Here is a 15,071-nt window from a genome sequence, read left to right on the forward strand (position 1 = left end):
AACTTATGCACTCACTGAAAACTACGCGCTTAACCTTACAAAATTCAAGAACACTTAAAAAAGAAAGAAGGTTAAATAACACACACGCGCGTTACGATAGGCCTCTTAACAATAACCTTGACCCTCAGGTTACTCACACACATACACACAAAAAAAATAGCCTATCTACTTATTAATGAGCATCTCGCGAGACTACATGTTTACTTAAAACGCATCTTTCAAATCTCGGAGCTTCTCAAACAAATCATAAGCAAAGCTCATACCTTACACCTTGAAAGAAATCCTAGTCTCAAATCGCGAAATCTTTCCGATGCTCAAAAATAAAACCAAAACACTTCATTTCTACGGAAGGGCTCTTCGCCTCCCTTTCCAAACGCTTACGTCTGACTCATACTTTGAGTCGTACCCGGGGAGGCCGCAGTTTCAAAGCTACTCTGGCTACGGAGGAACAACAAAAGGGCTGATTCACTATCAGCTCCCCCAAGACGTTACGGTCTCCTGCCAATTTGCGTCCCCGCGCCCCGCTTTCAACACAAGCTCGATTGACCGCGTCGCTACTCCCCACCTGGTCTCGTCCTGCCACCTTGCGTTTCTTCGAACTGCACGCTGAGCTATGAGAAGAACTACGGAACGACGAGGAGCTTAACTGCCTCGTGCCCTTTGTCCGCGTCCGTGCAGAACATTCTTCGCGGTCCCCTTTTGACCTGTGGCTCGAACGTTTTGGATGCGTCAACATCGTCCTTGACGACCGCATCTTTTTCCTTGCGCCCTGCCCTTTTGGGTTTCTCGCCATTTTTGGCGGCGCTACATTATTTACCGTCTCTCGGTCTTTACCGCGCTTCTTTTTACGGCGCTTTCTCTTTGCACTCGTTTTCATGTCGCCTCGTGCCTCGTGCTGGCCGGTACACATTTCGTCGGCCCGGATCGGTCTCTTACCCGCACAGTCTGAGTGATTTACATTTAAATCTACTCTCTCTCTGCCTCGACTGGCGGACAGCTCAACCGACTCTGGCACAATGCAGCAGGCTTTACTCGAGTAAGACAACTCGCACTCTTGCGAACTGCCCTCTGCTACATTGCCCAGCGCACGCTGTGCATCGGCACACAGCCCGTCGGTATCGATCGCTGTCTCACGCGCACAGTCTGAATGATTAATAACTGAATCATCCTTCTCTAGGCTACCTAGACTGGCGGAGAGCCGCACCGATCCCTGAACAATGCAGTTGTATTCTCTTGAGCTACGCAGCTCACAATCCTGAGAACTATTCTCAACTGCATCGTCCAGCTCGCACTTCATTTCTGCACGCACATCTGGCTCTACATGGGTGCTCCCTTCTGTCTGGTCAGCAGTACCCTTTTCCTCGCTAGCAACCTCGCTAACATTACCAGCGACGCACACGCTCGGTAACTGTGCCAATTTGTTCGCAGCTGGCCTAGCTGTCTCTACAGTCATCTGTTGGCACAGCACCTCGTCGCTCTCCTTGCGGCCTTTAACGGCCTCTGTTGCCACTAAGGCATCGTTAGCAGCTAGCCTTTTCCCTTCTCTTATGACTCTGCAGCTAATCTCACAGGCACTACTCTTCTCGTCGGCTTCTGGCGAAAATCCGCTCGATGCTGCGTCATTCTTTCTCTCTGTACTACCTACAGAATTCTCAGACAGCCGTTGTCTCTGTGCCAATAACTGATCACAATACTGTAGCTCTTTGATCAGTGCTGCCTTCTCTCTCTCATACTTTTCCTCTCGCTCACGTTCGCGTGCCTTCTCACGTTCGTGACGCTGACACCTAAGAGTAAGTTCTTGAAGCTCCTGCTTCCGTTCATTCTCGCGTTCTTCACGCTGACGCTCACTCCTAAGCTCACGACGCTCTCGCAAACGTACACGACGCTCTCGCTCCCGTGGCTCCTGTATCACCTCCCAAGCAAGCTCAATGCTTTTGCCATCATTGCCACTATCGTTAATCGCCTTTATGATAGCTGGCGTTTCCATCCGTTCATCCGCCTCAACTCCCAAATCGTCGCACACCAACAACAAGTCTAACCTCGTCAACCTTCTAAGATCCATGGCAGCTGCCCCGACAGGTGGTTAAAACTGTTTTCCTTAATTAATTTGTGCAAATACACAGTGCATCAAACTCCCGATTCCCAGAACTATCAAAATTGAACACACAACCTTTGAGTCTGGCGAATCATAAGGAAAAAAACCACGCGCTCACTTACGGTTGCAGCACCCTGCCATCCGGTTCATTCGTCCGCTGTCCCCGGTTCCTCCGGACTCCCTGGGTCGAAGGCTCGCTCCTTCTTCGCTACTCCCAGTTTCTTCGGACCTTTTTCGACGAAGGCTCTCTCTTCTTCGCTCTTCCCGGTTCCTTATGATCTCTCTCGACGAAGGTTGATCCGTAGCGCTGCCACCAGCTGATGCGTTCGGAGGCGATCCCACCGCTGCCACCAGATGTAGGGGTTGGAGGACGGGACTTCGGGATGGAAACCCACAACTTGGGAGGAATTTATTCTACATTATATACAGGAGAGGTGAGCGACAAGTAACAGACGTGCAGTCATTACGGGCCGGCAGCAACTCGGACGCTGCGGCCCGCGGCAAGAAGTTCGAGAGAGATGAATCAGGGAATCAGGGCATGTCCCAGAATGCTCAGGTCTCTCTGGAAGGCTTCTTATAAGCCCTTCGAGCACTGCAAGTCACGTCATGTTTGACCAATGGGAGAGTCCACTCCGATGACGCCACTTGCAGCCAATGGTAGGCGCCCGTGTCGTGGGGCACACCTGTCGGGGCTCTCTGCGGTCTTGCCACGCAGACTGGCAAACCACTTGTAGGCTGGAGAAGGAGCGGGGGGGCGCTCGTGCACCTGCTTCATTGTCGGATGCCCACCTGCTAATCCCGTGACTCGGATCCGCAGCGGTGGCGAATGCCTTCTTCAAAGGCGAAGGGGGACGATTTAGCTCCATTGTCCCAGGGCCCCTTCTAATCCCGGCGGGACACGACCTGGGGGTCGCAAACTTGTTTGCACGTGTCGTCTCTGGAATGCGCTTTCCTGCTTCTGCATTCCTCAATTAGCTGTGCTGCAATCCGATGTGGTCTGGGGAACTCGAAGTATTCGCAGGAACCAGCTCCATATCTAACAACGCACAGCGGTCGCTCGCTCATCTCAAAGGCCGCATCACTGTTGTGGTTGGACTGAAGCGGGGCGCGTGATGCTGTGAGCCCAGTTCAGTCGCGCTTCTGCGCTGTGGTACTTCACGCGTGCCCTCTATTTGCCGTGACCGGGTTCGAAGCGTTCATTTTAACAGTGTGGTGATTTAAAAATTGTTCCTTATATCTGGAAGCAGCTTCAATGGGCTGGGTTGGAAAATCTTAAATGTGCTGAAATGTGGTCATTATAACCGATTGATAGTTATATCTGGGATTGTTATAAGTGGGTTCGACTGTACGTGAATTTCGCCTTGATGTGTGGCTTCACGGCACCATGTCACGTGCTGCCGTGAAGTCACACCTCAAGCCAAGGTGCTCCGTCATTTAAAGTTTTGTTAACTCCCAAAAAATCCCATCCTCTCCCCGCTTCTGCATGTCGAAGGCCCCTTCTCCCCTGCTTCATGATCGCTCATTATCCTCCTTTCTACGGGTCGCCATTTTGCATTTAGTAGTTAGTGAAGTGCACACGCTGATAGCAGTAGTGTACATGGTACCGGCATACTAGAACTTGGGACACAACGAACGGCACTCAGTGGCTACCCTTTACAGTGCAGCAGAAGCTGAAGGTTGATTACCAGCTTTGCTGAAAAGTGGCAGGGTCAGAGCCACTGGCCGAGATACAACATGGATGCATTGTGCATCTGTTAATGGAGGCTGTTTTTGCAAGGATGTGAGCATTGTGTGCAGTTATTCCTGCAGATTTTTTTTCTTTCCAGGCTGTTGTAATTGGCACCGCAGGTTGTACATGGTGGTGGATTATACCTGGAAAAGTAGGATATGTCACTAAGATAGTTGGAGTCTCGCTAGGACAATCTGAGCCCCACTAGGATAGTTCAATTTTCTTGCTATGGTAATCTGAGTATGTCACTGGGATATTAAGTGTACCATTAGGACAGTCAGGGTATGTCACTGGGATAGTTGGAGTTCCTCACCAATTTGTGTGTGTCACCAGTTACTCAGAGTCTCACTAGGACAGTGTCAGCAGTCCGACGCCTGTGTGGCAGGTGTTGGACTATGACCAACTGTCCATCCTCTTCGATGGTTTCCCAACAGCTTGGCACATTGAAATGTGCCAGCCATGTGCATATTTCCCGGCACCATCACGAGTGCTGTGTTGGCCATGTTGCAGGTGTATGAGGAGCACCAGCAGGAAATGACGGAGCGTGCCCGGTGCCAGTTCCAGGAACTGCTGCTGGAGCATGCCGAGCTCTTCTACGAGTTTGCCAATGTGGGGCCTGGCAGTGTTATCACCCAGGAAGACATCGCCAAAATCACCGAAGCCCTCCAGGAGGACTCCAGGTGAGTGCTCGAGCTGTCCGAGATTAAAGTCCTCTTGAGCTGTCGAAGATCGAAGGCTTGCATTCGTGACCAAAAAGTTGTGTGTCACATATAAAAAAGAATGTGCAGGCAAGCGTCATGTAACTCAATGTTACATCAAATCCGACATTTATGTTGCAGAACATAGAGTAATTCCTCGTTACAGTGAAACCTAGTTATATGAACTGGCAAAAATAGTGCCTATCAGTTCGATATAGGGCATAATTCGATATAAGCCTGCTAAAGAATGGGACATTGTAAAAGCACATACTGTCAAACCCCGTTACAACGAACACCACATTAACGAACATTTCAGATTAACGAACTTTTATGAAATCCCGTGCCGACTGCTTATAGTTTCAATGTAAAAATATTTCACTACTACGAACTTCAGAATAACGAACATTTCAGAATAACGATCGTTATTTAATTTCCGTGTCATCTTAACAACACCTCAGTACTACGAACTCATATCCCGAAATGCGAGTATTCTTAGATTTCCGTGTATCCGTCACGGCAGTCGGAGCTCTAAGCTAGCAGACGACGCAGCGCGAAGAGCGGGCCGCCTTGCAACTTGCTTCCCGCAAAAACCTGAGATGGCGCGGAAGGAGAAAGATGCGGGCGGAGACTTTTTTTTTTCCTTCTCCGTTGTGGAGGCAACGACGCACCAACAGGTTTTGTGAGTGGAGAGGCGGGGAGCATGGGCTCGTAAAACCTGAGACGGTGCGGCAGAAGAAAAAAAAAAGTAGTAATTAACGCTGAAGTGGGCCTTTTTTTTTTTCCTGTTGCGGAGGTGACGACGCATCACGTTTTTCTTGCTTGTTTTCTCAGTTGTTCGCGTGCTGTCACCCGTATCAGGCCTGTCCATCTTGTTTTTCTTCTGGTTATATTATTGTGTTAGAAGTGCGTGCCGGCGTTCGCGTTGCCATGAGCTCAACAACGAAGCGAAAGCAGTTTTCTTTGAGCGAGAGAGTAGAGATTTTTCGGGAGATAGAAGACGGGAAGAAACAAACCGTCGTGGCTAAAGAACGTGGAGTGGCGCGGTCGACGATCGCCACGATTCTCAAAGATAAGGAGAAAATCTTTAAGCACCAGCAAGAATCTTGCTGCACGTTACGGCAGCACCCGAAGACCGCGATGAGTCCGTGTCGGCCACAGATGCGTTGGACTGCTTGCGAAAACTCCGCATATTTATAGCCAAAAGCGGCACAGCGGCCGAAGGCGTGCATAAGAATGCGGACGGTCTGGAATCGTTCGTGCTGCAGAGTCTGTGCTGCACCCGTCAGAAGACGATCACGGACTATTTCAAATAAATGTGCCTTGTCTGACGATCACGTGTACATTGTGTGAGAAACGAGTTCAAGGAGGTACCGTTTCAAAGGTAGGACACTTGCGTTACTGAAATGCTATTGTTATGGCTAATTTTTGGGCTTTCACTATAACGACCTTTCAGAATAACGAACATTTTCCCGCGGTCCCCTGAAGTTCGTTGTACCGAGATTTCACTGTACCATTTATAAAAACACTTTATTGATGAAACTAGCTTAGTTTCGCATGAAATAGTCCTGCATTTTCTTCCGCTTAGGCAACTTCGCTGCCTGCGACAGCATGCACTTCTCCACAATGTCTAAAGAGTCGGAGCAGCTGAAGCCGCAGCCTTCTACATTCGCGCTGAAGCGCTGAACTACTGCGAGTGCACCAATCACTTCGGAGGATGTCGGCAAAGGATCGTCGTTGCTTTCCTTATTGTGCCCACTTTCACTTGTGTTCGGTACGATTTCGGCAATGTAGTCTTCGTTTTCAGGCTCTCCCGTGGTCGTGACACCACCATCTGCACCCACAAACTCGACCGTTGATCCGTCAACGGCTTCCGGAAATTGTGACAGCTTGCTCCAAAATTCGGTGACACTGGTAATGACTTTGTCCCACTCATAAGAACTTTCTGAGTCATCACTGGACACGCGGAAGCTGGCACGTCTGAAGCAGTTTCGGATGAACCACTTGTACACGGCCGCCTCGATGTCATGGCCGTACATGCACGTTGAGCACCAGGGACACTGGATCATTTGTCTGCTTGAGCCATAATCTCCCCCTTATTCTTCAAGATCGTGCTGAGAGTGCACCTCGGAATCTTGTACGCTGTGGCGACATCCGACTTCTTACCGCATTAGACTGTAGCCCCACGGCGAAAAGCAAACTCAGTGCGCTTTGCGCTAGCCATCATGGCAACACTGTTGGAGAAGGCTCACAAGGGACAAACACAATGAGTGAGAAAAGCAGCGCCACCCTCTTGCACGACAAGGGTACAGGAGCCTCTGATTGGCTATCTGAGCAACCGCTGTGGGCAGGCTAGGATCATTTTTTGCGAGGGAGGTGGGGGGAGTGTTACCGACTCGCCCGACGCGGCGTGGTCACGGTAGGGAGAGTGGGTGGATAGAGCCGCGCCGCCGGTCTAAGCCACTTTTGGGGTGTGTCAGTGGGTTTCTCTGCTGCTGTGAGGGGAGGGAAAGCCTGAGGCACTTTTGCGTCGCTTGACGTTCTATACATCAGGAGTCGCTGCTATTTTCTGTTCTATGTCAACGTAATTTTTCCTATATATACTCATAGTGACTATGTCGTGTTCAGAAATTGTTCGATATACAGGATAATTCGATGTAAACGGGTTCGATATAGTTGTGTTCGACTGTATAACGAAGTCAGTGGGACGGCGAAAAAATGTGTTATAAGTGGTGATTCAATATAAGCGACCACTTGAGAGAAGCTGAAGCAGTCGAGCTCTAATTGCGCCACAACTGCGAGGCAGTCAAAATACAATGTATTTATTGAAGCAAAACTTTATTCAGGCACAAAAAAAGGCAGTGAGCGTTGGCTGTTTCATTACCAGGTGCGAGCAACCCTTGCTCTAATTTTACAAAAAATTGCACAAGGCCGTGGTCGCCGGCCAATAATTCAACCTTATTTCGCAGTAGGTGTAGGTACTGCCACGTCTGCATCATAGTTGGCACTTCACATGGCTCTTCGTCCGTCGGGTCTTTGTCCTTGTTAGGGCCACCAACAGTGTCAATTAATATCTCCACATCCGTCGCTGGCGACTTTGGGAGCAGGAGCGTCAGCCAATGCGAATGTCTTGAAGTCGCCTTCTACCTCTGGGCCAGCAATTTTATGGAGAGCCTCGTACAGATCGCTGCAAGTTCGTTCATCGTCAGGCTGGTCATTGTCACGGTCGCTGATGACGGCGCGGGAAAAGCCGGCACACGCAAAGCAGTTTGCAACCTTTGAAGGTGCGAGTTCTTTCCATGAAAAGTTCAGCAAATGGATCGCGCCAAGCAAATCAATGTTGTACTTCTTGCTGACATCATACGCTGTGAGCATGCGCTGCAAGAGACCCTTGTGTGACACTTCTTTTGTGCTTTTCGGTATGTTTCAGCACCACAAGTGTTCTTTAGAACGGTGAAACGTTGCCCATTGAGCGCACTCTATGGAATGCTACAGTGTAAGTCTGCCCGTGGGCTTTTGGCCACTTTTCGGCATTCAAGAGACTGCGGTTTTCTAGCATTGCAATGCGTCAGGAAAATTTTATTTTCATGAAGATTCCATCACGGGGGACACCAGCGATGCAATTCCGACCGAGATTAACGGTTTGGGTGCGCTGCACCATGGAATTTGTCAACTTCTATTCGCTCTGCAGTAAACAGCCGCTAATACTCAGCACTCGCTTGGTACCCATTACTAGGCGGTCATCGGCCGTAGGTTTGGTACTCTTGTGGCCTGTTCTGTGCCTGCATGAGACTAGTTCGTCGGCGGTAAGAACTCGGCACTGCATGCGCGAAAGGGTCGCCGCCATTGCTCGGCGGCAGTGATGCCTCTGCTTGCCACTTCGCTCTAAGCGGGTCAAGCTGTTCGTGTGCTTCGAGTAATGTGGCTTAACCCTTTGAGGGCGAATTATTTTGAAAAAAACTTTCCCCGGTGGTCAAACTACTTTATTGCGGATCTTGAATGTACAAAATGCATAAAGTCGGGAATAAATAGTAAAAAAAATTGGGAACAGTATTTTGGGGTCGGCATCACTCAGAACAGCAACATGTTCAATAGTATTTCAGAGTGTGGTACTCCTTGACACACGGTTCTACGCATAGTGCCTTATCGCAGTTTGCACACCTAAAATGCGTTCTCCTCTTGGAGCTACGAGTTGTGTTGGCGCACACATGACATCTTCTCTGCGTGCGGCTGCCTTGGGCAGAGGTCCGAGGCACCCTCTCGCTTAAGTGCGTTGCCACAGAGAGCGAGAATACCTTGTGAGCGGTAGTGATAAACAAGCTAAGAGCAGTGCCAATCAAGATAGAAATCAGAGAGATAGAAAACATTTATTTAGACCATCGAGGAATCAACTTCCGTCGCCCCTGCGAGAGCGTGCCGACAAAAAGAAAAATCACGTTTCGCGCGCCTCTGTTGTGTTCACGCAGTGAAGCCACGAAAGCGTGTTGCCACTGAGAGCGAGAATACCTCGCGAGCAGCGGTGATAAACAAGCTAAGAGCAGTGCCAATCAAGATGGAAAGCAACATCCACCGCCCCTGCAAGAGAGTGCTGACAAAGAGAAAGATAACGTTTTGCGCGCCTCCGTTGCGATCACGCGGTGAAACCGCAACCGCTAAAGGGGTGTTACCACAGTCTGCGCGACGCGCTGAAGCTAGAAACCAGTTCTATTTATCTCTAACCAAGAAGGTAGCACAAATTTCAAACGCTTCTTGTAAATCCTAAGAGGTGGCAGCACCTCCCAGTGAGCACGCATCGTCATTATGGCGCAAAACTTCCAATGGAGGGTCGAAACCGTACTCGTACGGCAAAGACCTTGCGGGACAGAAAACCGCCGCCGTACATGTACGGCAAAAACCTTCAAAGGGTTAATATGCATGCTTTTGAGTCGGGACCGAAAGAATCGCGTTGCCAGCCGGCAACGCGATTCTTGAGGATAGTGATCTAAAGAAGGGAATGACACTTGATTCTGCAACCCATGAATGAGGGAGCACAGCAAAGCATCGTCGCGGCCGTGTCCTTATTTCCTTCTCCCTTCAAACATCCCGCCGCTCATTCTAAGTAATGTTGCTGCCGCTTGCAGGTTGCTGGCAGCACGTCAGCAGCGCCACTCTTTGGTAGCTACAGAAGTCTGTGCATTTCACTTCCTTAACCTGACGCCAGGTGACGCTACTAAACAGAAAAGGACTCTTTTTCTGTCTTGTGGAGCCGTGGTCACTCTTTGTCTCTTCATTTTTGACGCGAGTCGGCTCCTGTGTGCATCCAGTCTGTTAGGTGTATCATTCCAAGGATCAGAGCCTCAACGAAGAAACGCGAAATATTGACTCTTGAAGACAAAATGGCCATCTTGGATGCTGTTTCTGGAGGTGAAAGAAAGAAGGATGTAGCTGCAAAATTTGGCATCTGCCAAATTTGGCAAATTGGCAAATCTGCCAAATTATGAACGCAAAATATTCGATTTGCAGTGCAGTCCATGGAGTCCAGTATAAACCCCATGCAAGTGATCTTGTGCGCGACAGTGACAAGCGATGCGATGGATATGGCTGTTGTATTCGCTCGTCGCCTACAAGTCGTACCCCATGCGAGCAACGATTTCGAGCAATGTCTCCCCGGTGTTGCCGATATGAGGGCAGCAAACACGCGTAAAGGCTAGCATGACACGTGCTTTATTAATTTAAGTTGATGTATTTTACTGTAAAATGCAGCATAAAATATTTCTGATAGTCTTGCAGTATGTTCTTATTCTTGCATGTATAAAAATTTATTCGTTTGCTCGTTCCATGTGACAATGAGTAGTATTTAAGTGATGTACATTCAGTTCCGGCTTTGTGCTATTCACTAGTCGCTCATAGCACTTCTGGGTGACGAGCGATGAATTCTAGATTTCCAGAACCGAGCGATCGAGCGACATGACCGAGCGGTCTGTTCAAGCGACGGCCCGTTTCATCGCTCGAAGCCATCGCACGTCGCCGGCGCACACAATATCGCTCTCATGGGGTTTAGCCTTCAAGTACCGACTGCTAGAAAAAGCTGAAGCCATCAATATACGCCGCCGTCGACAAAGCGGTGTTTACTCGGTTCATGGACATGAGAGCACGAAATGTTTCCATCAGTGGCGCTGTCTTGCAGCAAAAAGCAAGGGATTATGCTTGTATCTTGGGCTGCAGTGATTTAAAAGCTAGTGACGGGTGACTTCAAGGCTTCAGGGCTTCAAAGGCAGGTATGGAATCGTCGGCAAAGTAATTAGTGGTGAGTCGTCCTCTGCGGACACCGATGGTGCCACTCCTTAGATTGAGCACGAGCTACTGGGCATTTTGGAGCATTACGATGCGTGTGATACACACACCGCTGACGAGACGGCCTTTTTTGACGAGTTGCTCCCGAACCGCACCCTTATGCTAAAAGGAGACGCCTGCCACAGCGGCAAGCAAAGTAAATGTCACTTGACTGTTTTGCGATGTGTTAATTCGGACGGAAGCGCACAAGCGAGTCCCAGTGCTTATTGGCAAAAGCGCTTGACCCAGATGCTTTAACCCTTTGAGGGTCGAATTATTTTGAAAAAAACTTTCCCAGGTGGTCAAATTATTTTATTGCAGATATTGAATGTACAAGATGTATAAAGTCGGGAATAAATAGTAAAAAAAATTAGGGAACAGTATTTTGGTGTCGGCATCACTCAGAACTGCAATATGTTCAATAGTATATTAGAGTGTGGTACTCCTTGAAACACGAGTCTCTGCGCAGCCGCAGAGAGCGAGAATACCTCATGAGCGGCGGTGATAAACGAGCTAAGAGCCGTGCCAATCAAGATAGAAATCAACTTCCGCCGCCCCTGCGATAGCGTGCCGACAAAGATAAAAATCACGTTTCGCGCGCCTCCGTTGCGGCGGAACCGAAACCGCGAAAGCGCATTGCCGCTGAGAGCAAGAATACCCCGCAAGCGGCGGTTATAAACAAGCTAGGAGCAGTGCCAGTCAAGATAGAAATCAACTTCCACAGCATTGGCAAGAGAGTGCCGACAAAGAGAAAAATGACGTTTCGCGCGCCTCCGTTGCGATCACGCGGCGAAACTGAAACCGCAAAAGGGGTGTGGCCGCAGTCTGCGCGACGCGCTGAAGCTTGAAGTCAGTTCTGTTTATCTCCCCAAGAAGGTAGCACAAATTTCAAACGCTTCTTGTAAGACCCAAGAGGTGGTAGCACCTCCCAGTAAGCGTGCATCGTCATTATGGCGCTAAATTTCAAACGGAGGGTCGAAACCGTACCCGTACGGCGAAGACCTTGCGGGACAGAAAACCGCTGCCGTACATGTAAGGCGAAAACCGTCAAAGGGTTAAAGGGACACACAGAATGCCTGTGAAATACGTGGCAAATGCGAATGCATGGATGACACCAGGTATATTTAATGACTGTTTGAGAGAGTTTGACAAACATGTCACGAAACAAGGCTGCAGAATTTGTCTATTCGTAGACAACTGTACTGCGCACCACGTTGAAGGCCTCGAGCTGTCTAACATTGAACTCCAGTTTTTACTCGTGAACTGTACCTCACTCATTCGCTTGACAGAGTAATTATTAACAGTGTAAAGTGTTCCTACTTGTGAAGACTAATCCAAAGGCTGCTTCTGAACATTTGTCTTTGACGGGAAACAAAGGTGGACATATCTCAATCACTTGAGATGCTTGAAACATCCCGGCAGGAAACAAGTGCAGACGTTATTATGAACTGCTTCAGCAATGCCCAGATGACAAAAGAGGTTCAGACTGTAGAAACTGACCATAAAGGGGAAGAGCTTTCAGGCCTGTCCGATCTTGCTGAAGCTTGGGTTTGACTGCGCGCAAATGGAGCAGCCCTGGATGACATGCTGCTTTGGGATTTTTGTGTGCGGACGACTGCGCCATCCTACGGAAGAGATCTCTTGGATGAGGCGCTGGTGGAAAGTATTTGATATCACAGTGATGATGACGGATCTTTGGAGGTCGATTCATCACATACTTTGCCTTCTGCGAAGGAAGTGCTGGATGCCATTGACGTTTTGCTCCACGTTGCGGGCTCGTTAGATGATGATGGAAAAGTGTTGTGTACCTTGATCTTACGAGCGTTCAGTGTTGCCATTCCTCACGAACAAGCAAAAGAACAAAATAATTTTTTTGCCGTTAAATAAATGCGTTTTGAGTGAGTACCTCCAGTTCACCCTTTGTTCAATTTATGCATTTCTTTTTCGGATATACGTGCTGAAACTGCATATAAGGAAAACCACTTTGTAACAAACATTTTTGAGCATTTGTCAGTTTTGTTATATTCAGGTTTAAGTGTATTTGGACTTTTTGGCTGTCCCCATCGAGTCTGAATTATCATTCGGCGACTGTATCGCCGTTACTGTGACCACTGTTATTGCAGGTCAGAACCCGTTTACTGCTGAACTAGTACAGTGACACGTTTCTGTGACTACTGGCGGCAATTCACCGCTTGCGCTCGTGAACAAAACATACTGCATTGCACACTAGAAGCACGAAGGTGCACATATGATCTTTGATTCAGCGTAATTTTATACACATGAGCACTAGTACTTAATAAAGTAGTTATTCCATAGAAAGCATCGCAGAACAACTGCACTGTGAAACATGCAGAGAAGAGACTTCTCCGAGTGCATTACTTGGGCAGCCTAAGCAGCATTGCCTGCTAAGCATGAAATGGAGTACAAACGTAGTACAGTTATATCCCTTCTGTTCTAACTAGCTTGCACCGTTGTTTCATTGCCATCTTAAAAAAGATTGAAACTGCGCAGCCACATACTCGACAGTGCTTTGCCTGATGCGAATAAGGTGGCCGGTGTGTGAATAAAAGACAGGCAGCGTGAGCAATTGGGGGAGGGGGCTAGTAACAGCGACATATTCGTATCTGAAGAGCATTGTAGAGTATGTGGCTGCTGACCAGTCTTCAGAGACAGGATAATTCCTTCTAAGGAAAGGTATAAAATAAATAGAGAAATCATTGAGGCGTTTCGTATCGGAGACACATGTGTCAGCCAGCCACACGTGTCAACCAGACACGTGTGTCATTCGCAAAGAATTTGCGTACCTTTGAAGCATGTGTCACACGAATGATTAATTATCATGTTTCTTCTTATTTTTTTTCTTGTTCATGATTAATCATGTTAGATGTGCAGGAGAGGCTATCAGTGTATATATTTTGCATGGTTCCTTTCAGTACATCCAGTTGGGAGTCTGTGCCCATCCTTGTCAAACTTGTTGCACTTGTACCATCTTTAACTGCGCAGTTTTCAAGAATGCAACTGTACCAACTTGCCCTGTCTATACTTTTAAAACGATGAGATTTTGGTGCACATCTTGCATTTTGTCATCTTGGTTTTTTGCATGATTAGACATGACATGCAAGAGGCTTCAAAAAGGAGACATCATGAAGCAATGGAAGCACTAAGTATAACTTGCATGTAAAAAAACAAACAAAAAAAGTTGTTAAGAAATTCAAGAGCACCACCTGTTATAACAACAGTTGGAATGAACAGATTGTGCACTTTGAAGTGTGGTACAATTGCCGGGATTATTTGTTTGATGCGTGCAGGTACAAGACCCTAGACCGTCTAGACCAGGAGCGAATGCTCATGCTGCTTCGACACCTAGGCTTTGTGCACGGCCCAATGCGGGAGCACTGCCCGGCCAATCCGCACTGCATGGACGCCATCATCGAGCAGCTGCTGCGAGCCCACCAAGGGGGCGGCGGGGGTGGTGCGTGGAGCCCCCTGGGGGGCAATGGCCGCCTCCTGCAGCTTGTTGTACTAGGCTCCGGGGGTGCCGCCCAACAGGTGGCCCAGGCCATGCGTGAGGCCCACGGGGCCGCCTTTCGGCTCGACGACAAGGGCGCCCAGTACGCGCTCGACTTTCGGATCGTCGACGGCGACGTGGGCCTGCCACACAACTCCTTCCGCACGGACCTGCCGCACGGCTGCCTCTGCGTCTACTCGAGCCAGCAGAGCCTCGAGTACATCCGTGAGAGCCTCGAGAAGACTCTGCTGGCCAACCTGGAGCAGGACGACCGGCTTCCCTTCCACGGGCTGCCCCTGGTCATCGTGTATGCTGGCCCCGCCGACCCGTCATTGCGCCAGGAGGGCATCAACCGCGCCAAGAGCCTGCAATGCCCTTTTGTGGACGTTGGAGGTTTGGACCCCGTGCGACTGGAGCAAGCCCTGGCTGCCCTGGTAGAGAGCATTCAGCGGCGGGCAGGTCGCCTGCACATCTACCAGTCGCTGCCCCCACCGTCCGAGGGGGGCGCCTCCCGGCCGGACCTGCGTCTCCTACTCTGCATGCTGTGCGGGGACCCTTACGCTCCGGAGCATGTCCTGGCACCCCTCCTGGCGCACCCAGGGTCTGTGGCCACGGGACCCCACTGCCTCAGCCTGGAGACCTTCCTGGGCAGCAGCAAGCGCTCCGTCCAGGTGCGTGCGTGTACTGCAGCGCTGGAGTTGAGATTAAGAGCAACAAGTAGACTTGGACAGT

The 15,071-nt window shown here is 49.3% G+C and overlaps 1 protein-coding gene across 15 annotated transcripts in view; it reads left to right on the plus strand.

Moving 5' to 3' along the window:
* RhoGAPp190 (Rho GTPase-activating protein 190) overlaps positions 1-15,071 on the plus strand; it is a 111,571-nt gene that overhangs the window by 23,414 nt on the left and 73,086 nt on the right. For all 15 annotated transcript variants that reach the window (XM_065426117.2, XM_065426116.2, XM_065426128.2 and 12 more), the window contains exons 6-7: positions 4,335-4,504; positions 14,140-15,010. In XM_065426117.2, the coding sequence (XP_065282189.1) occupies positions 4,335-4,504; positions 14,140-15,010 (1,041 nt within the window). The remainder of the gene's footprint in view (positions 1-4,334; positions 4,505-14,139; positions 15,011-15,071) is intronic.

Source organism: Dermacentor albipictus, chromosome 9 (genome assembly GCF_038994185.2).
Source record: "Dermacentor albipictus isolate Rhodes 1998 colony chromosome 9, USDA_Dalb.pri_finalv2, whole genome shotgun sequence".
Classification (NCBI taxonomy): domain Eukaryota; kingdom Metazoa; phylum Arthropoda; class Arachnida; order Ixodida; family Ixodidae; genus Dermacentor; species Dermacentor albipictus.